The sequence below is a fragment of the Lutjanus erythropterus genome, chromosome 13 (assembly GCF_056507025.1).
Source record: "Lutjanus erythropterus isolate fLutEry1 chromosome 13, fLutEry1.hap2, whole genome shotgun sequence".
NCBI classification, from domain to species: Eukaryota; Metazoa; Chordata; class Actinopteri; order Lutjaniformes; family Lutjanidae; genus Lutjanus; species Lutjanus erythropterus.
The window spans coordinates 33,498,194-33,521,464 of record NC_139329.1 but is presented as its reverse complement, the minus strand read 5'-3'; the positions used below and the strand labels follow the sequence as shown (position 1 = coordinate 33,521,464).

At 40.7% G+C, this 23,271-nt stretch overlaps 1 protein-coding gene across 1 annotated transcript; it reads left to right on the top strand.

The window, feature by feature from the left end:
* The first annotated feature begins 2,996 nt into the window (after positions 1-2,996).
* LOC146316925 (protogenin B-like) lies at positions 2,997-21,694 on the top strand. The gene is made up of 19 exons (XM_084734445.1): positions 2,997-3,138; positions 4,094-4,393; positions 8,082-8,226; positions 8,374-8,507; positions 8,617-8,913; positions 9,174-9,333; positions 9,441-9,688; positions 10,506-10,670; positions 10,927-11,232; positions 12,778-12,963; positions 15,215-15,310; positions 15,412-15,598; positions 15,710-15,837; positions 15,987-16,157; positions 16,705-16,887; positions 18,164-18,287; positions 18,398-18,536; positions 18,663-18,770; positions 19,363-21,694. The coding sequence occupies exons 1-19, from the start codon at positions 3,072-3,074 to the stop codon at positions 19,777-19,779; spliced, it is 3,561 nt and encodes a 1,186-aa protein (XP_084590571.1). The 5' UTR covers positions 2,997-3,071; the 3' UTR covers positions 19,780-21,694.
* The last annotated feature ends 1,577 nt before the right edge of the window (positions 21,695-23,271 follow it).

Genomic DNA, 23,271 nt, shown 5'->3' with positions numbered 1-23,271 from the left:
TTTTGAAAGTTTCTCATTATATTGACTCACAGGATAGGATAATATCTCCATAGTCAGTTTGATAAAGTTTCTCATGATTTTTTAAATGTACTAAATTAATTACCATTCATGACTAATAAACTACAGCATTAGTGTGTTTCCTTACGAAGACGCCATTGTTTAAATACATAATATTAGATGCACGTGTTTCTCCTGGATATAGAATCATTGATAAAATCATTTAAAAAACTAAATTATTGAGTAAACATATTATGGGACGCCGTTAACCTGACCATTGGTTTTGAGCCTTGAATTATAACTATAAGGCTTTAGATGATTAAATCAATAGTTAGCTCTAATCAATATATAATTACACTCCACTCTCCTCATTTGATTGGATATTGAAGTGTGGAGGTGCCTGTGTGTGACAATAATCCCTGAAAATCATTACACAACCATTCTGAGATGCTGTTGACAATAATATCTTATATATGATATCTTTCAGGAGGCACAACACGTTTATTTCCCACAGTGTGAACGTGATGACTGCATTTACCTGTGTGACAGTGAAGGGGTGTTGTGCTGATGCAGCATGGCTGATCTCACAGCTGGAGCCCATTGTGCTTCTGCTGAATGAGGGCTGGGAGACGGGGAGGGTCATTGTCAAAAGGCACGGTCGCCGGATCAATATCTGAATTCATTAGGCAGCTGACTTGCAGCCATCAATATCTCTTCATAATTACCAGGTTGTGTGGTAGAAGCAGATGCCGTTCAGCATGACCTTATTACCAGTGGCCTTATTTGGTAACTGATTATGCACCTTATTTTGTTGTTTGATGCACAAATAAAAAAAAAAAGATCTCATTAGGTTCAGTTGCTATATGTGAAATCTTTGATCACTGATCGGTTTGTTGTTTGACAGTTACCGTAATCAGGGATGTTGTCTTTATATCTGATCAGAGCCTGACATGTATGTGCATTTCAGCTTCACATAGTGTGTAAACAGTTTAACTGTAAGGAATTAAAACTCTTAACTTGTTGATCAACTCAATTTAAGTCAAGTTAGTTTTATTTAGGAAGCCAAAAAACACAAGTTTGTCCCAGAGGGCTTCAGCCTACAAACTGCTACACATCCTCCTTTGCTCTTAGACTCTTTAAGTCTTAAGTGTTTAAGGAAAAACTCAACTAAAAACCTTTTTAATCGGGGGGGACAAGAACATAAGAGACAAGGGATCCATCTTTCACTAGAGAAAGACTTGTGCTAAATGTCCTGAAAATGAAAACATATTTACTAATATTATATTAATTTTTTGCTATATTCTGTTGTAACCATAATTATATTTTTATTACTTAACTTACTATGCTAATTTTTTGTTTCTCATGAAACTATGCATTTTACTGTGTACATTACTCACCGGCCATTTTATTAGGTACACCTTGCTTGGACCCCGTTTTGCGTTCATAACTGCCTTACTTCATTGTGGCATAGATTCAACAAGGTGCTGGAAACATTCCCCAGAGATTTTGGTTCTTGTTGACATGATAGCATCACACAGTTGCTGCAGATCTGTCGGCTTCACATCCATGATTCGAATTTCCCGTTCCACTACATCCCAAAGGCTCTCTATTGGATTCAGATCTGTTGACTGTGGAGGCCAGTGGAGTACAGTGAACTCTTTGTCATGTTCAAGAAATCAGTTTGAGATGATTTGAGCTTTGTGACATGGTGTGTTATCCTGCTGGAAGGAGAAGATGGGTACACCTTGGTCATAAAGGGATGGACATAGGCTGTGGAGTTTAAACGATGCTCAGTTGGTACTAAAGGGCCCAAAGTGTGCCAAGAAAATATCCCAGACACCATCACACCACCAGCAGCAGCCTGACCCGTTGATACAAGGCAGGATGGATCCACGCTTTCATGTTGTTTATGCCAAATTCTGACCCTACCATCTGAATGAAGCAGCAGAAATTGAGACTTATCAGACAAGTCAACATTTTTCCAGTCTTCTATTGTCCAATTTTGTTGAGCTCGTGTGAATTGTAGCCTCAGTTTCCTGTTCTTTGCTGACAGGAGTGGCACTTGGTGTGGTCTTCTGCTGCTGTAGCCCATCTGCTTTGAGGTTTGAGGCCCAGAGAACTGTCGCTAGCTGGTTATCTTCTCTTTTTCAGACCATTCTCTATAAACCCTAGAGATGGTTGTGCGTGAAAATCCCAGTAGATCAGCCGTTTCTGAAATACTCAGACCAGCCTGTCTGATACCAACAACAATGCCACGTTCAAAGTCACTTAAATCACCTTTCTTCCCTATTCTAATGCTCAGTTTGAACATCTTGACCATGTCTACATGCTTAAATGCATAACCAGGATAATGTATAATGAGCGGGTATTTATAGTGAAATAAACCTCTTCAGGGTTGCATCAAGATCCTCCATCACTCTGTCAGAGTTTATTTTGCAACAATTGCCCGATCACTGTGCATTATCCCTTACATATTGCTGCAACACCGCTAAAACGTCACAATCTCTAAGAGTGGTGGAAATGGTGGGACAACCTACCAGCAATGTTTCAAATAATGTGCTGATGACGACATTGTGGAATTTCACTTCATAGGTTCCTACAAAGTCACATTTCGCAAGTCATGTTGCAGCTACATTCCTGCAATTAGCCAGCTTAATCCACAGCCCTTGTTATGGGCAGCTTCATGTAGGAACTACTGTCTCTCTGTCATTGAAAGAAGAGACAGACACAGGTGAGGATTTAATAGGAAATAATCACAGTCTCTGATCATTACATGGTTCTGTCCAATGAATATAAGAAATTAAGAAATTCCCTGTTCCACATGTTGTGACAGTTCCTCCTGAGGTCCTCTGGGGGGCCCAGACCTCTCTCACCACAGGCACGCTTGCCTCTGGCCGGTGTGGCCGGTCTGCGCATGCGCCGGAGGGCGGGGGTCCCCGGCTCCCCCTGTAGAGCCGCTGGAGCTCCGCTGCCTGCTGATCAGAAGTGATTTCGGGGATTTACTGGACGGACGGCACGCAGGAGAGCGGCGGTTCGCGGAGGAGGGTAAAAAAATGACACAACAGGCCGGATAAATGGCGAAGTTTAAGATGAAAAACCACCGGCACTGGCTGCTTTTTGTTTTGTTTCTTCCTTTATCAAGTAAGTGTCTTGTTTTTTTTGTTACTAATGTTATCGCTGTTAGTGAGTGCGCTGAACCTGATGTGTCCGCGCACACGGACCTTTGATAAACGTTGACTACCTTGTTCCACCATAACCAGCTATTGTTCCTCTCTGAAATACATGAAACTTTAGCCAGTTTGTTAAAAGACAACGTTGTTTTCTGAACCACATTGACTAAGAAGAGATAGGTGGTTAAAATTTAACTGTATACTCTATTAGCACTATTTGTTCTGTGCTGCTTTATTATTAATGTCAGTTAACTGTTACGTCGTTTCGGGTGACAGTAAATATTGTAAACACCACATCATACATTATTATCGTTATCTTTTTAAATTACACCTAATTTTATGGTAACAATCGCAATAAAGCTGCTTTCACTTTAACATCAGTGTCAAGACATATAGTGTGTCTCTTATACCAAGAACACACTGTTTGCCAACATCATTATGTCTTTTTTATTGTTTTCTGTTATATTAGTATATTAATTATTGTAATATTTCCGTATTAGATGATATGTGTGGTCTGTCAGCCTGTATTGTTATTGTTGTGCAGTAGATGGATTAGTTGTCAACTATTAAAATAATCACCAACTATTTTGATAATCAATTAATATGAGGGATTTTTTTAAAGAAGATAATGTTAAAACTACCTGATTCCAGCTTTGCAAATCTGAATATATACTGGTTTCTTTAGTCCTCTATGACAGTAAACTGAATGTCTTTGGGTTGTGGACAAAGCAAGACATTTGAGGACGTCATCTTGGGCTTTGGTTGACATTTTTCACCCTTTTCTGACATTTTAGGAACCTAGCAACTAATCAACAGATTAACGACAATGAAAATAATCATTATTTGCAGCCTTGTTCTGCAGCTTGTCCACTATTCAGAAACTAAACCAACTCTTTGCTGATGTTCCCCTTCTTTTCGTCCTCCAGGTGTTTTATGTTTCAGCGAGTTGTCCTTCATCACGGAGCCCAGTGATGTTACAGCACTACCAAAGGACCCCGCTGTCTTGGACTGTCAGGCTCATGGGCAGCCTCCAGTCACCATCAAGTGGCTGAAGAACGGAGTTCGCTTGGCAGAAAGCGAGCACGTACAGTTTCTGCCCAACGGCTCCTTGTACATACCAAAGATAAAACACACTAAGGAGGAATCAGATGAAGGATTTTACCAGTGCCTCTCCCAAAACAAATACGGAGCTATCCTAAGCCAAAGATCACGTCTGACTATCGCAAGTAAGTATGGAGCTCAGAGTGGAAGGAATTCCCTGGGGCTGATGTGGACTTTATTCCTGTTTTCCACATCAAGATGAGGATAGGCTGAAGCTGTTGGTAATATACACTTTGTGGTGTCAACGTGCAGGCATCAGAATGGCAAGTTCATGGGTTATTAACCTGGAGATGGGAAGCAGATGTAACCCACCCCGACTCTTTTTTTTCCTCTTTGCAGAGGAAAAGCCTCTAAAGTCTGGGTTTCCATGTTATTGGAAGTTGTTCAGACTTGGCCATGCCTGAGTTTAAAGCTGTCAGTCCAGTTATAGGATGATTTTAAGAGACAGTTAAAGATAGATGGAGAGTCAATCTAAAAGCTCATAAATGCTCCATAAATAGGCAGCCGTGTGTCTGACTGCTTTTACCTACTTTTTCAGGAAAAGCAACACTTGCACACATGTTAAAGTAGTCAAGAAACATTTGCAAAAAGTTAGAAATTAGCCTTCTCTCTCTTCTTATGTTAGTGGGTTTGTATTGTCACACTGCAGACTGTGGAACTGTGTAATTGCTGAATGGTCTGCTACACAGAGGAATCTCTGAAAGGCCATTTGCCTTTTAGCCTTTGTTTGGAGTAACCCTGACCGCCCCAGAAGAAAAGGCCTGGTTTTCAGGGCATTTGTTTGTCCACATATCAGTGGACAGGACAGCTGTGTCTGTTCAATGGGCCTGGTCTACCATGGACACTTTTCACACTTGGAAGGGATGTCCCATGAGTGGTGTCATGGAAAGTGGGAAGTTTTTGACACTGACACTGATACTGAAGGTAGAAAGTTTTGGGAAATATGTCCTAATGCTCAAAACTGCACAACTTTAAGGAAATGGATGTAACTATCACAGAGGAAGCGGGTTATAAATGTACAAAATACAAACAGGATGACAAATCCGAAAGTCTTATAGATACACCAGATCTGCTTTGGTAGACTTATTGTCAAACCAACAAAAATAATCAGTTTCCTTAAAGATGACCTAAAAACCTTCAAAAGTCAAGTTTGGCCCGATGTCCAGCCTTTGTCAGTGAAAGGGTTAATGGTCAGCTGTAGACGGGTAGTGGAGGATGGGCCTCCTCTGTGCTCCCCTTCTGTCCAGAGGTCCTGGGGGTCAGGGGTCAGCAGGGAAAGGCTTTGTGTGATGTCACAGGCCTGCTCCGGCTGGGCTGCCCTGCTGTTCTCGCTCCCAGCCCCACAATCCCTTTCACTGGATCAGGCCCACTGTTGCCCTGTCAAGCAGAGCCCTTTTGTTAAGGGAAAGGCCAGTTTGTCATGTGAATGAACGGGCCTGATATTCCAGAAAATAGTGTTGGAACCCTTTAAAACTTACTTATATTCAGGAAGTGTGTTCCTTGTAGTTCTTGTACTACATCACCACTTTCTTCTCTTGGAGTAAACAGACACTGTCAGATCGAGGGCTGCACAATATGTTGAAACGATCATATTGTGATTATTTTTACAGGTGTTGCGACTGGCATATGATTCACCAGAAGTGGGAATAAATATTTTTGCATGCCAGATTTAATTTTCACTGAAAAAAAACCCCAACTAAAATCATGATGATGTGACATTAGATGGGGTCCGTATCAAAGAAAACATGTTCTCTTACATCTGGAGAACAAGACTTGTAGGCCGGGGCATCTCTGCAGCGCTGCAGTACTTCATTATAATGCTGTTTTCTCACATATTGTTCCTTTATTGAAACATTGCATCTTCTGCATTTTGGATATTGCACTCAGCCATAGTTAAATTTTCATAATATATCAATTAATTGTGCATAAAAGTCTTAGAAAATATGCAAAACAAGTGCACATGTGCTTTGTATTTAATTTATTACTACTGTACAATTTGATAAAGGTTATAAACAACATTAGAATCACAGGGTTCTCTTTTGTCTATTGACTAAACTGACTTCGATCTGGCTCCTAGTTTTGGCTCAAATTGAATGGACAGGGGGTAGAGACGAACTTTGACCTCTGCAGAGAAACCTTTGTGCTGTTTGACCTAGACATTGATTTGTTCTTTACAACAGAGGTGACCATATTAGCGGATCAGTCTGTGCAGGCCACACCCACCGTCCACATCACCGATCTCAATAAAGCTAAAGTGAAAATGGAGTGTTATCTCTCAGTGGACAGAGAGTAAACAAAGTCTTGTTTTGGACTTCTTATCAGGTGCTGAGGGCTTTTCGTGAGGCTCAGCAGGTCTGGAGACAGAATAGGTGGATCAGTCCAGGTTTCATGATAATACTGACCAGGGGGAAAATAGCTTAATTAAATGGAATTTGACATTGACCAAAGCCTACTGCCACTGCAGAGGAATAAATCACAAACACACTTTAAGGGATCATTTATTCTGGCCCTGGTTTAGACAAAACCCTGAAAGCACTTCACATAAGCAGAATTTCCAGTTTATTTACGTAATATTGATGAGATTAGGTCTTGAATTAAAGGATTGCTCTTTAATATGGAGTTTCAGTGGGAGAACAGGGTATTGATTTTCTTTAACATGATATTGACTTCCTTCCTGTGAGTGAGGGGGGAGGGGGAGAGTTACCACCTTAATGAATGAAGGTCATTGGTCATATTTTACAGAGTATTCTGGACAAATATGCAGATTGGGGGTTGCTTATTTCCACTGATCACTGAAAGAGCTTTTGAATACACATGATCAGAATGTGACTCAGCAAATTGTGCACAGCTGTTTTAGTCCTCTTACAGCAAATATATTTACTCAGCAACTACATAGCAGGGTCTAAACAGAACATTTACATATGCATAGCTGTAAAACTGATAATATGGCATATTTGCCTGCTTGTAGAAGGGTTGCATAATTAATCGAAATATTATCAAAAGTGGCCAAGTGCAATATCCAAATCACAGAAGCTGCAATTTTATGATGATTTGTGTGACAAAACAGTATTATAATGAAGCTCTGTAGTGCTACAGAGATGGCTTGACCTACAAATCTTGTTCTCCAAGTGTAACAAAACACATTTTCTTTGGCACAGACCCCAACAAATGTCAAATCATGATGATTTCAATAGTTTTTTTTCAGCGAAAATTAAAACTGGCATGCAAAAATGACCATTCCCATTAACTGAATCATATTGCTATTGCAGTATTTGTCTGAATTAATCCCAGAAAGTTTTTTAACCATATTGTGCAGCCCTACCTACATGTATTCTATCATCCCTGACTTCTGTAAGAAATAGGTTTACCTTTATTTTTCACAGTTTTTTTTTTTTTTCAGATATTTCTGTATCCCCAGTGGCTGCTTGCAGTCCTTATTATGCAAAGTGAATTGATTGTTTTTTATCTATAACAGTGCATCATTCAGTGTCATTCTTCAATTGATCCATTGATTGGACCAGCTGGTCAGTTTGGGACCCGATTGCTCATCTGCACAAAAGCAAGATCATTGTGACTTAGATCAATTCCTTTCATAGAATCAGTTAACATCCATCAAAGTCAGGACTTTGCATGCATAATGTATCATATTTTACCAAAGGTGAAAGAAAGTGCTGCGTTTAGTAAGTCACTGCAAACTAAAACAGTGTAAATAAACCACCTGCTAAAGCAAATCCCCACTGATTTTATAATAAGTTAATAAGGTAGATTTTAGTTCATGTTCAGACCTTTATTGATGATTTATTTTTTCCTCAGGTATCTCAGAGTTTGTGTTGCATCCTGTGCCTATGGTGGTGACTGAGGGCTCAGTGGCACGATTCTCCTGTGCAGTCACCTCCAGCCCTCCTGCCACCATCACCTGGGAGCTCAACCAAAGCACATTACCACTACAGACAGACAGGTACCTGCAGACATGTCTTGAGTCATTTTAGACAGTCCACATGTAATCCTCTTGATTTTAACATGTATTTGTAACCTAGTAGCAGCTCATAAATTCTGTTGCTGTTGCTTTAGTTTGGCCCTAATTGTTACCTTTGTATGTTCCCAGAATAACGGTTTTGCCCAATGGAGTCCTTCAGATCCACAATGTACAAATGGAAGATGCTGGACAGTATCGATGTGTGGCAACTAACATCGGTAGCCGTTTGAGAAGTAGAGAGGCCACACTGACAGTCAACCAAGGTACAGAGACTACAGGAACTGGATTTTAGGAATGAGCATTACCCCATTGCATTATGCATTATATCAGGAATGCTGAGCTTTGTTTAATTTTTTTCCTTTTCTCGTGAAGGTGCGGGCCCTAAACCACGTCAGAGGCCCAGAATCATTGCCGGACCTCAGAATGTCACAGTTTCTCTTCACCAAACTGTGGTTCTGGAGTGTGTGGCCACAGGAAACCCCTGGCCCATCATTTCCTGGAGTCGTGCCGACAGTAAACCTATCGATGTGTACAACGCCAAAGTGCTGGGTAACGGGAACCTGGTTATTACTGATGCCAGTGCCAAGCACAGTGGAGTCTACCTCTGCAGGGCCACCACCCCTGGAACCCGTAACTACACTATTGCTGCAGCCAACGTCACAGTTCAAGGTACAGTAAACTCTTAATCAGTTTTAGTGCACTGGTTCTCAGACCAAATCTGCTGCTTGCTTCATATATTACATATGCTTTTGCAGATGTGATGGTGTACTGTGCAGCTGAATCAGAGTCTGTCACTGAGCAACGTCTTTCGGTCATGCAGATCATTAAATTAGCAAAATAAAATGACCACCGACTCAGCCAGTTGCCGATAGCCAATATATTTATCTGATTGCCCAACCTAACCACTTTTCTCTTACACTCTGTTTTAGTTCCACCATCCATTGTCGAGAGGCCTGAGAGCCAGACCCGTCCAAGAGCAGGCACTGCCCGGTTTATGTGCCAAGCAGAGGGAGTTCCCCCGCCACGCATCAGCTGGCTAAAGAATGGGGAAGAGGTTCACTTAAATGGGAGGATTAAGATGTACAACAGGTATTGCATGACAGGAGTTGACTTGCCTTAATTGAAGAAGATTTTGTCCTGAGGTTGCTTTTCTATGGTTAGTACCGATTGTTAATATTTAATTTGTCATTCTACAGTAAATTGGTGATTACTCAGATCATCCCTGAGGACGATGCCATCTACCAGTGCATGGCAGAGAGTGAACAGGGTTCTGTGCTCTCCTTGGCTCGCCTTATTGTTGTCATGTCCGAGGACAGGCCCAGTGCACCGAGGAACATCCACGCTGAGACCATCTCAAGCTCTGCTATCTTACTGGCCTGGGAGAGACCTCTCTACAATGCAGACAAAGTCATTGCCTACTCTATCCATTACATGAAGGCTGAAGGTGAGGCCAGGAGGAAAAAAAACTGTCAGCAGTTTCATGTAGGAACTACTTTGTTTCTACAGTAGAAAGAAAAGTTCCTGCATGAAACTGCTCGGACTAAGGTCACAATTTCTGGAAAGAGGCATTGCTGTTGACTTTTTGAAATGTATTTTTTGGTACTTTGTGCACCACAAGCTGACCACCATCTAGTTCCATTATATTTGAGAGAAGGCAGACATTTCAATGACCTGCACCTCACACCAAAACAGTCTAGATGTCCCTTAAAAAGATTAGCTCTGAACTGAGAGGGATGAAGGTGTGAGAAGATGTAAGATGACAGTCAACCACGATAAGCCATCTCACTCTCTCACGCATATCATCACCTCTCCTTGGTGAAGGCCATCTGCTGTTGCTGCACAGAGCAGAGGTCAAGAAGGACTCAGAAAGGCAACTTCACTGAAATAACAACAGGCTTAGCCAGCCCATTGTCTGCTGCCCGGCTCATTCTGCTCGCAGTTAAAGGGGCAGTGTAGCCTTTTAACAGCCTCACAGTCCTGCAAACCAGTAACTTAAGGATATATTTAACTTTTAACCATTAAATTAACTGTTAGGTAACTCTATTAAGTCAAGTCTGCCTCTGTAAACACATGTTTGGATGTTTAAGTAGGTTTGTTTTAAGAGGTCTGGAAGCAGTTATGTGGCTTTGCTTTGCATTACACATGTTTATAGAAAACATGAAACTGCAAGCCTTTGAAAATACTGACTTTGCTTGAAGTCTCTTCTTGTTTGGATAATTTAACCCACTTTCTAACCTACTTTATTCTCTGTTGCATGTCAGGTCTAAACAACGAAGAATACCAAGTTGTTATTGGCAACGACACGACCAGTTATATCATCGATGACCTTGAGCCAGCTCGAAACTACAGCTTTTACATTGTGGCCTATATGCCAATGGGAGCCAGTCGTATGTCAGACCAAGTCAGTCAACATACCCTGGAGGATGGTAAGCACAGAGCAATGAGACTCCCAGCATTCCTTGCAATAAATCACTCTGGTAGTTAAGCTAAAATGCATGCAAGTGATGTGTGTACAGAGCACATTTTAGGTGGACATAAGGGGGATGGGCCTGCTGTTGTTAGCACAATTTTCTTGTGTGTTTTATTCACTAACAGCAAATTTGCGTGAATAAGAAATAGAAATATGATGTTTGTATTCTGCAGAAAGTCAAGTATATTTGTTTTATCCCTGTCTTTCCACAGTGCCTTTGCGTACTCCAGAGCTCAGTCTGACCAGCCACAGCTCCACAGATATCCAGGTGAGCTGGCAGACGCTGCCCGCTAAGGTGAGCCGCGGCCGGTTGTCTGCATACAGACTCTCCTATCGAACGGCTGCGGACAGCACCGTCATCTCTGTGGAGATACCTCAGAACAGCACCGAATATCTGCTGGAGGGCCTGCAGCCCGACACCATCTACCTGCTCCGCATGGCTGCAGCCACCCGCGTGGGCTGGTGTGAGCCTTCGGCATGGACCTCCCACCGCACACCGAAGATCTCCAGCAGCAAAGGTAAACCCGCAAAGGACTGAAAAGGACACGCTGTCACAAACGTTTGAGAGTTGGTGACATGAAGTTGTATGTTATTCTTATTAATGCAGTCTCATCATATGGCTGTGGAGAGCAGTTTATTTTGGTTTGTTTTTTTGTTTTTTGATTAACAGGATATAGTTCTCCCTCTCCTACCCATGTGTAAATTAAAAGAGGAAGATTAAATTAGTAAATAAATGCAACATAAAATAACAAGAGGCAATGTAAATAATCCTAGCTTATTCAGACTCATGATGCATCAATTCTGGATATATTTATACATCAAATCTGATATGTTGATGTGTTGGTAAAGTGTCCATATAGGTCAAATAGGGCTGCCAAATCTTCAGAAAGGTGTTGTATTAATTTCAAGTGAAATGCAGCTATTCATTTCCAGAAAACATCTAGCTATGAGGAGATAGGAATCAGACTTTCATGTCACTGTTATGCACTTCCTGGCAATGTGCAAAGCTATTTCTAAGCTCCTTTATTGAAAGTTTCTTAAATGGGCCCTAAGTGGTTGTACCTAAGCACATTTGCAGAAGGTACATCCTGTAAGATGTGTCATAATGTCACTGATTTTTTTCCAGACAGTATTAAGTTTTGGACATAATCAGATGCAAAAACAAGCCCCCCTCTAGTCTATACCACATCTAAAACACACATTTGATTCCTCAAATTGGTATTTATGCAGTGTGGTGTAATATAGAGCTAGTCATCTGTATCTAGCTTTAACAGTAGCACACAAACTTTTTTGGCATATTCAAGAGCAGTTTTGTTCATATGGTTTTTGCATTTGTGGCAAAAGTTTTCATGTGTGGTTGAGGCAGGTATCCTCATTAAGGTGAGGAGCAAACAACAACAAGTGCATGCTAAAGAGCAATAGAATCACCTGGTCCCAAACTTGTAACCGGCTTTGCTTTTGCTTTTGTCGCATTGCTGTTTTTGTTGCTCTTAGAATACCAGGAGGATCACTGGAGCTCATGCAGAGTGGCCGGCTTATGACTAGAGTTTGCTCTTGTAGCATTGTCCCACAGTCTTTGTGTTGGTTACCCAGGAACCTTTGCCCTTCGCTGTCAGTGATGTTAGAGTGGCCTCAGTCACGGGTCATAAAGAGAGGGCCTCAGGCATCTATGTGGGGGGAAGAATAGCCTCTTTTCATGGCCTGGTGTGTTGGGGGAGGCTGTTTGTCCACCAAAGCTGGATTTCATGTTTTCAAAAGTTTAGTTATATATTTAGATGATTTAAATGTAACACAGGTGACAGAATTGTACTTTTTTATTTGAGAGAAATGAATGCAAGTGAATGAACAGTCTTCTAAAATATATAATGGTGCATTTTTCTTCCAATATGCATCTTAAATTTTAACCCTGTCACACCCAAACTTCTTAATTTGAATTGACACTTCTGAGAAGCAGTATCCTGCTGTTTCTTGTTGTTCATAGGTTTAGTCTTCCTTTGTGCTCAGCAGTATTTTAATTATGAGTGTGTATTATTGATGCCAATCCTGCTGTCTCTGACCCTCAGTGCCTTCAGCCCCTATTCTTCAACTTGAGCCTCTCAACTGCACCTCCATTGTGGCCCGCTGGCAAACCCCTCCAGAATCTGAGGCTGTCCAGGGTTACCGGCTGTGTTACCATGAGGAAGGACAACCAGAGCAGCCCACCATCCAGCTGCAGGCTCAGACCTACACCCACACCATCGGTGGCCTTGGTGAGTGATGCACTCTTGATGAAAAACATACAACATTATGTATGTTTGGTCATGTTAGTGCATTTCTATAATTTAGGCCTGTGATTTTGTTGAAGATACAACCAAGAGTGACCGATGGTCTCTTCCAATTTAATTCAGTGGGCAGTAGGATGGTGCATTTGCATTTTCACCCTCTGTCCTGATCAATATGGGCTGACCCCTCTTGCCTAACCAGCAGCCCTCTCCAGCCCGGCTGCAGTATTGTGTGAGAGCAGGCTCCTAGGTTAGAGGTCAGGGTCCAGATGTCCCTCCCACCATCGTTTCCCATCCTGCCAGCTTGCATAATTACCCCTGGCTATTGTGTTGTGTTCAGGGCCAGACCTGCCCTTTAAGACCCTGGCCGCTACCCCCCCTTAAGCTGGACACTGGCGCACACATACACAGACCCCTGGGATTGGCCAGAGCTGGACCGAGCCACTGACCTCTAGCCGTGAGACAGCAGTCCTAGATTAGGACCCTGCCCCCACTGGTCATCTGTGCTGCTGTCCATGTAAATAACCCGCAGCAATCTATATGCAATATGGACCAGGGCCATACTGGTCAAAACTGTTAACGGCATCACTTTGTCTTATGTCAGTCTTCTTGCACAATGTGTTTCCTGCTCAGATCAGGTTCTAAAAAACCTTAAAATGTTTTTCCAGGTAAAACTCCCTCCACACATCTGAGCTTGATTTAACATACACTGTGTAATTGATAATTATTATTATATGCAGCCATACTTATTGATACATGTCTAAATTATAAGTTGCTGTGAGTTCTTAAGAACTACTTAGGCCTTTATAAGAGGTTATTATACAGTGTGAAGTGTATCTACCGTCCAGTTCAGCTTGTTTACAGGACAAAACGATATGATATGATATGATACGATATATGTCAATGTAGAAAAATTTGTCTTGGACTCAGATGCTATGCAAACATAGCTGCCTTTATAGTAATAGAAAACAAACAAATTCTGCATGAACTCTGTGTCATATGCTACTCAATACAAGAGTTCCTTCCTACTCATGCTGATATTGTTAGTACCTGTTTTTAATTTAAAGTTTTTGTTGTAATAACTTTATATGAACGTAAAACTCTTCAGTATTTTTCTATAATCAAACAAGCTGGTGTCATTTATTTCCATTTCCAGTATCACTGATGTCAGTATAAGTTCTGTTTTGGAGACATGTTTTTTTTCTGCGTTGCTCCAAGTTTAAGGCTATAATACAAGGGCAGTAGGAGGAACGTGAACGAGGGAACAAAAGGGGCCCAGCTCCCACAGTCCTGCGCCCAGATTCCTTGTGTTCTATCTTGGCCTGACCTGTGACCCCAGTCAACCCCCCCAAAGTCCCATGGGCCTAGGATCCCAGCAGCTGAACGCTGCCTCTGGCCCAGCCCCCACAACAGGCCTGGACACACCGCCTACACTGGTCAATACCAGGCGACCTTTCACACTGGAGGCATAAAACAAATCTTAACGCTCCCTAAAAACGTCCCGATTAAGGAGCTGAGCCGATGGTCTCTTTTCAAGTTAAAAACACAGACTTTAAGTGCATATTTTCCAGTGGAAGATTCTCACCTCCAGACCTCAATGATCTGTCTGATGTCTCTTAGCCAGCACTTGATGCATCCTTGTATGTTCCATAATTACTCTATTTTTTTATACTATACTAACAAGTACATAAGTGTAACTGTACTGCACAAACAAGATCACATTCTAACTCATCCTCCATTTGTTGCTACCCTCAAATTCAGTGATTTGTATTGTATTTTAAAGCGCCAACTATATTACAAGGTTTCGTAGTTGTGAAATCTTTATAGGCTTTCAAAAGGGAAAGACAGTATAATTTTGTGATAATTTTTATAGAGTTTATTGATCATGTCACCATATTTATCGAGCCCTGGGGCTGGTTGATATTTCTCATGCTCCTTACAGATGACAGCAAATGATGAATGAGAGGTTGGGGTGACTCAGGAGGCCATGTATTGTCCGTGCATGGGGAATGGCCAGATATGACCAAGAAACGTCCCCCCTGCTGGAGCTAATTGTCAATGCATCTGCCTTTTTTTTTTTAAATAGATGCTGCTCTATTTGTTAAGCATCACTTCTGGTATTTTAACAATGATCTTTCATGCTTTGGTAATATTAACCAAACATTTTCCCCTATTTAGTTTTAGTTTTAGTTGAGCAAGATGAGTGGAAATAGCTGAAAATCGATAATTTGTATTTCAGATCCGAGGAGAAAGTATCATGTCAAGATTCTGGCTGTCAGTCAAGCTGGAGATGGCTATCAGACAGACCAAACAGTCAGCACTCCAGGATGTGTGTGTAAGTGCTTTTCTCTATTATTTATTGTTTAAAACAGAGTCCAATCTTTTCTCAGATTTAGGCATGTGATGAAAATATGCATTTTGTTTTGCATCATTCAGCGGCTAGAGACCAACTGGCAGCATCGCCTCCGCCTCCAGACCACGTGACCGTCACGGCCAACAATTCATCTGCAGTGTCCCTGCGCTGGAGCCGTCCCGCTTTTCCCTCTGGAAAGGCTGTTAGCTTTACAGTCCGCTGCACACCTGTGGGCACCCACAACGCCTCTGCTATACGCTACATACAAACGTAAGCTGAGAGCCAAAAGAAACCAGTGTTTTACTTCTAGCATGACAAATTTTTCATTTGGTTGCATAAGTATTGTTAAGTTATGTTACACTCTATATTGTCTGTTCACAGTACCAAACAGAGTGTGACCATTCAGAAACTGGATCCAAACACTCGCTATGAGTTTGTTGTGCGTCTCCATGTGGACCAGATGTCAAGTCCCTGGAGCGCTGTTGTTTACCATCGGACTCCACCAGCAGGTAACGTATTAGACGTTACTGTAACAGTGTTCTGTCGTGACCAGGTTCCTCTCTGTGTATCCCACTATTTCCTCTATCGTGCAGACTCAAATCAGATAACTGCGTATTGCTCTGGAAGTGTTGTTTATTATGTATGATTTCTGCGACAGCACCTGGCCAGCCACCTGCAGGAGTGCGAGTAACTCTGATCGAGGATGACACTGCCCTGGTGTCCTGGAGGGAGCCAACAGAACCCAACGTGGTGGTCACACACTACACCATCCTGTATGCTTCCCAGAAGGCCTGGTTGGCTGGACACTGGCAAATAATGCAGAGGGAGGGTGAGTAGTGCACCTGATCATGTTATCTGTAAAGTCAGTGATGCAGGATGTATTCTGGGGAAAATCTGAGGTCTTACAAACGTCTTTTGGTAATATTTCGACATTAGTTTTGTCTGGAGAAGATATTTGTTGAATAAGGAGAATTTAACTTGGACTTTAAATGAGAAAAAAAAAGAAAATGAGGATTTGTATCTTAGAAATTATTAATGATTAATTGATTGTTAGTGTTTTCAACTACTGGTTCAGGAAAACACAAAATTTGCAACCCTAGATTGGAGAGGTGAGTGACATCAACAGTTAAAAGTAACTAATACTCTGAGTAGCTTTTAAAGTGAACTTTTAACCATACAGGATCATTTTAAAGAAAACTTTTAATATATATTTCTAATATAATATCAAATGTATCACCATTTACTTATTTATGGTTGTGTCACCTAAAGTCTCCAGTTTCAGCTGTAAAATCATACAGGCTAAACACAGTTATTTATGCAACATTAGGTGCATGTGTATCTTAATCCCCGTGGTGTGGCTCTGCCTCTGTTTACAGGAAGCCACACGATGGCCCTGCTGGAGAAGCTGGAGCCGGGGAACGTCTACCTGGTGAAAATCTCTGCCTCCAACCAGGTCGGTGACGGGCCTTTCTCAGACACCGTGGAGCTGCCACTGAGGCGAGGGAACGCCCATCGCAGCAAGAACCCCAGACACTCTGACAGCTTCCAGGATACAACAGGTAACCGTCATGAGACACTGGAGCATTTGTGACTTTAAAGACATTCATTCATTTATTATATCGAGCTTGTAGACATGAGGCATAAAGTTTATATTCTATGAAAGTAAAGATAAACTCTGGTGGTTTGAATTTTCTATTTTCAGCTTTCAGATTCATTAAATCCATGTGTCCTGTGTTGACAAAACTGCATTTTTATTACAGTTGTTTATTGCTGTACATATCCCCAAAAACTGACATGAGTATAGATTTATTAGTAAATTGATGGATTAGTAAAGATGGTCTATGGACAGTGAATGAAGGTTCTGCTCTGGACAGAAACAAACCACTAGAGGGCGCCAGTCATCCTTAATAAAGACTTAAAGGTTACTTGTCAAATTATATTTAAAATATAGTTTTTTATTTTCTGGAAATTATGAGTTTTGATTTGTTTATTAAAGGGATAGTTTACCCAAAAATGAAAATTCAGTCATCATCTTCTCACCCTCATGCCGATTGAGGGCCAGGTTTAGTTTTGTAGTCCACAAAACACTGCTGGAACAAAACTCTGCTGGAGTTTCACAGGTAAACAGTGTTGCAGAATCTCCCAAACAGTTTAAGTGAATAGTGACCAGTTTTCAAACATCAAAAACAACAGAATAAAAATATCAAATGCCTCCTTACTAAAAAAATTTTTTTTTAGCCTGAATCTTCACTGTAGATCCTTAGCTTGGAGACACATTCAAATGTACAAGCACACTGTCTGAACTGGGTTTGTGGGATCTGGGTGTGTGGTGTGTGATGTCAGGGCTTTAGGAGACTTGGATTAAGGCAGATGAGCAGTATAGAGGCATTTTATGTTTTTCTTTCCAGTTTTTTATGCTTAAAAAAACTGGTCACCATACACTTACATTGTTTGGAAGATTCTGCAACGCTGTTTTCCTGTGAAATTCCAGCAGAGTTTTGCAGACTAATAAAATAAACCCGACTGACAATGGCTAAATTTTCATTTTTGGGTTAACTAGCCCTTTAAGTTTTGTTTCAATTTAAGGTAAGAAAATGGAGGTTCTATGTTTTTTTTCCTGATAAAAGCTTAGTATACTTTTTAACACACGCCACGTCCTGCACACAGTGTTGATCATGAACTGTAAACAATAATAGATGCACATGAAGGTTTGTTAAACAGCAGTCAGTTTTTATGCTGACAGTATTAACTTCTGTTTTCATTCACTGTATCTTAATTTTCTCCTAACAGTTATAATTATTTCCCACCTGGCTCACTGTGTTGTTTATGTTGCAGTGTTCTCTGATGGTCTCTACCACATAGACCAGAGGTCTATGACTGGGATCATTGTTGGTGTGAGCATCGCCTTGGCCTGTATTGTCATGTGTGCCTTGATCCTCATCAGTAAAGGCAGACCAAGGTACTGATTCTAATCATTTCCAGCTATGCAAAACAGACAACTATAGTGTAAGACATAATGAGTTTGTGTCTGACTTTTGTTTATATTATTATCTGATGTGTGACCAGCAGAAAATCCTCCACTCACAAAGTCATCGCAGTGGGAGGTGCTGAGGATCCACGTGTTGGTTTGTCTCTGCCCAACGAACGCCTTACAGAGAACGCTGAGGCTCTTATTCCCATGATATGTGACCACTTTTTAGATGCCAAGGTGAGAAAAAAAAAGCAGAATAAATGACTGAGAAATTTAAAGTTTCGCAGTTTTATGTTCAAATGAGCACAGGAGCATAGAAAAGAAACTTTCTAATTTCTCATGATATTTTCTGATTTGTTTCAGGGTGGCTCTGATATGGTCATAAACAGTGCCGGTCCAATCAGCAGCAAGAATCAAAGCAAGAGGTGGCTGCTCTTCAAGAGGGATGTCATGAATCCACCTGAAAGTGATGTAAGTAGACATACCTTTTTATTGGTATTTAAATCCATATAGTTGAATAAAAAAACCCATCAGATGCTTCCATGCTGCTTGTCTGGAGTAATCCAAGTCTCCTAAAGCCCCAACATGCCAAGCTGACTTGAAAGGCATCTTTTACACCATGTTTTTAGCCTAAACTGGGTGTGTGTGGTGTGAAAACTGGTCACCATTAACCTCAACTGTTTGTGAGATTCTGCAGCGCTGTTTTCCTGTGAAACTCCAGCAGTGTTTTGCAAACTAACAAAATAAACCTGACCCTCGATTGGCATGCGGGTGAATAGATAATGGCTGAATTTTTCAGTTCTTGGATGAACTATCCCTTTAATCTTTATTTCAATTAGATCCTCTCTTGTTCCTTTTTTTTCTTGTTTATTTATTTTTTTTACCTTATATCTTCATAGATAAATAAATAGTACAGAGAATATTAATAAGTACAGTACCAAAAAATAGATTTATTAACATACTTTTAAAAGGGAAATAAGTAATAATCATGTAAAATAAATACAGTACATTCATTTAAATAAATGATAGATAAATAAAAATCTTTTCTTCTGTATCTCCTCAGGTTGAGAGCAGAGCCAGCTTGTACGAGGCCGGTAAAACTGTTCTGAGGTATGAGGAGAGTTTAGGTTCAGCGCCACTGCCGCCTTCGTCCCGGGAGATCATCTACGGACCTCTTCATTCAGAGAGCTCTCACGGCAGCGAGGGCAGCCAGGAGACGGGAGACTCCGGACACTACTCCAACGAGGAGAGCAACGAAGAGACGAGCGACCCCTCGACCTGCCGAAGCTCCAGACCCGAGTCCTTCGGGCCGGACGATATCACCGCCATCGCTGAGCTGAAGCAGTCCTTCGAAGTGGAAAACGAGGAGCCGCTGAGCCATCCCCTCCACCACGGCGCCCCTGACGCCACCACCCGGCTCTGCCGCGCCTCAGAGGGCTCTCATCCCGCCCTCCACACGTCCCACGCAGTCAGCTCCTGACATCGCCCGGCCTTGATCTGTCTCCAGCAACCGAAGCCAAGCCGCCTCTACCTCGCCCCTCGGTTATTTCCTGCGGCACAAAGGGATCAGGAAGCCAGCTGCTGCGACGGAGGAAACGTGCTTTTTCTTCGGATCTACCTCAGGATATTTGTCTGAATGTTTGTTAAAACATTTTGTTTCCAATTTTTTTTAACTTTCTACCTGTTTGTCTGTGTTTTTGGCATTGTCTGTCCTAAACCAAAGCTCACCCATGATGAATGTTAAAAAGAATGTCAGAAATGTACTGTGATACATTTTCATTATATTTAATTTCTACTGGAGCAGAGGGTGTAGTCGAGCCCTTTTGACTGATTATCTACCTCCATGTTCTGTTATTGTACATACATGACTACCTCCTTTTTACCACGTATGGTGCAGTATTATCTCAGACTCAGGGGACAAGGTGAAAACATTTCATCGTCTTATTACCTCTGTTCGGGCGTTATTATCTAGAGGTCCTCATTTTTAAAAAAAAACTTTTTACTTTCACGGTTGAAAGAGCTTTTTGTTTGAATGATGTATGTTGTGAAAATAACAAGTGCATTAGATATTGTCAAACTGTTTGAGCTTTATCACAAATTATCGTTTGGCATTTTCAGTGCACTGAACTCAAAGCTTTAACATGGCCTTAATATCGAAAGGGCTTTGCATTCTATAGAAGATGAGATCCAAAGACGCGAAGAATTGTACCCAAAGAGTTTTTGATAATACAATAGATATTCTAAGGCAACCAAAAATATATATATATGTACATCGAAGGTACATTTGCCAAAATATTGTTCTTGCCAATGATGTAAATTTCCCTTAGATTGGTGGTTTGAATGCTTTTCTCAGTGTAAATTTTCTTGATGCTTTATTCTGGTGAAAGCTTTAGCACGAGTCTCCCCCGGCGGCTCGTGCTCCGTTTGCCTTCTAGACCATTGCTAAACGCAGCGGTGACGCCGATGCTATTATCCAAAGAGTTGTCTCCTTCCTCAGATGGGTATGGCTTTTCATTCAGTTGATCCTTGGTTCTACGACGAGGTGGAGATTATTGACGCCAGACCAAAGATCCGGTGTGTCCTGCCAGTAATAGATGATGACGATATTCATGCTTTCTTTAGAGGATCGTCTGTTACCGTTCACAAATATTGCTGCATGGGGAAGAAATCTCCTTTCTGTCTCCATAATATTCCCTGTCCAGGTGTGACAATGAAGGATTCTGACTATCAAAATGGAAACCCAGTGTGTGAAGAGCAACATAATCAATTTTTATATCTTTGTAATACAAATAATCCTAACCAAAGAAAACTTGAAGTCTCTGTTATTTAGTGATTTTCTTTGGTTTTAATTTACATTATTTGCATTTAAATGTGATATGATTTCCAACGGTTTTGAATACTAGAAAGGCGTTTTTTACATTTTTTTTTTTTTTAAAGCTTGAGATGTCATAAAGTGTTCTGCTGTCTTTTTTATCACCACGAGATTTCACCTGAATGATCTTTAGGTTAAATTGCAATTTTGATTTAGATTGTCCTTTTAGCATGATGTTGTAAACAAACATTTCCCAATTTTAATGTGACATTTGACTAAATTAATAAGGCCCAAGGTTTGTCCGCGTAATGCATTAATATAAAAAGTGATTAATTTGAAAGCCACAGGTAATTTTGCTGACTTAACTCAGGTGCCAAATGTAGATTTTAGAGTGTAGACTTAACTGTTATTATTTAAGTTATGGTTTTTTCTGATATTTCTGCTTTTGAATACCAAAATACACATTTTAAACCAAAGTGAGCAACAGAACAGATTATTTTAAGTGTTGAAATGTTGCAACAGACTTTTTTTGATACTCTCAAGATGATCACAAATAGATAATAAAATTGTTCTTGGAAAAATACATTTTGTGTTGTACTTTGTCATCTTCATTTTCTGTAATACTCTTCTACACCTGTCAAAAACTTGTAAACACTAAACACTCCTCAATGACAGTAGCAAAAAAACCACCATCTTTTTCAGAACAGTAGAGCCAATAAGTTTTACATTCACTAAACTTTTGATTTCTGTTTATTTTTGCACATTTCTTGTGAGTGTTTTCTCAGAAAGCACAAAACATGCATTTTGTAGAATAAAAACATTCAGAAAATTGACAGACATCGAAGGAATGACACCATGGTCACCAGCTGTAAGAGAAATGAAGCAGGGGGAGTGAAACATGCAGCTGTGAGACATGTTACTGTTTGTGAATATTAGATTGGAAAATTAGTACAAGCTAGTCGTAAGCAGTAATGAACAGGGTCCCAGCAGATTGTCAGAAAGAAACAAGCATTTATAAGAGGCACAAAACAGTCATGCAGAAGTTGTCACATTGTTGGCAAGCGAGATTCAAACTCTTGACCTCTGGATCTCCTGTGAAGGTGACTTACGGTCTGCACCACTGAGGAGATCTGATTTCTGTACAGCTTCTTACAAGTTGAGACAATCACTTCAGATGTGCAAAACCGCGACATTTTTATCTGTTTAAACTTACACTTACAAAAGTCAAAATATTGGTGATAAAATTCCGAAAAAGTTCAAAAAAATTCTGCTGCTTTGAGGTGTTTTGTCAAATATTTTGGCGACATTGAGCAAAAAAGAAAGTGTGCATACGGTACAAATTACAGCAAGATATTAAATATCACTGCTGTCTCACCGTCTCACCGATCTGAACACAATTTGAATCATTTGATATCAACCATCTACAGATTGTCTGCGTTGATTTTGGTTGCATTTGAATGAAGACTTATGGAGATACAGATGTCAATTGATTTAGTATATTTTGAAAAAGTATAGAGTGCTGCACTTTTGGATTGACCATAGGCTGCAGTCAGACCAACTTCTATCACAGTTCAGCAGATGTGCTGAAGAAATCTCAGCTCTGTAGGACATACACGTGACTTTTTGAAGTTTGGTAAGTGAAATGACGATAAATTATGATTAATTAATAAGTCACACCCACTTTAATCAGTTATCACCACTATTCATGCATCAACTGTGCTATGACTCAAGATCATGCAAACCGATTTTTGTACAAATTCATGCAGCCAATCTTGAGACATAAACTTTTGTGTGTTTGTGGCGCCGCCTAGAGGTGAAACACAATGCCCTTTAGTAGGTTAACTGAGTGGAGACTCCTGAACATGTCTTAGTTCACATTGATATCTCACTGCGTTCATGAGTCATTAGAGGTTTTTGAAAATGATCTGTTTTGATAAAAATTGATTGGCTCATAGTATCAACATAGATTGACGATAAAAATTCCTAAAAACTTTAGATCAGCTAAATATGTCGATGATGTTGGCTCATTTTCAGGATGATTACCCCAATGATGTGGGAGGAAAAACAGGAAAAGTAATAAAAGTTGACATTTTTAAAGCAGAAGACTAATAGAGAAAAAAATGCAGATGAATTGAATGATTAAAATGGTGAAAGAATTTT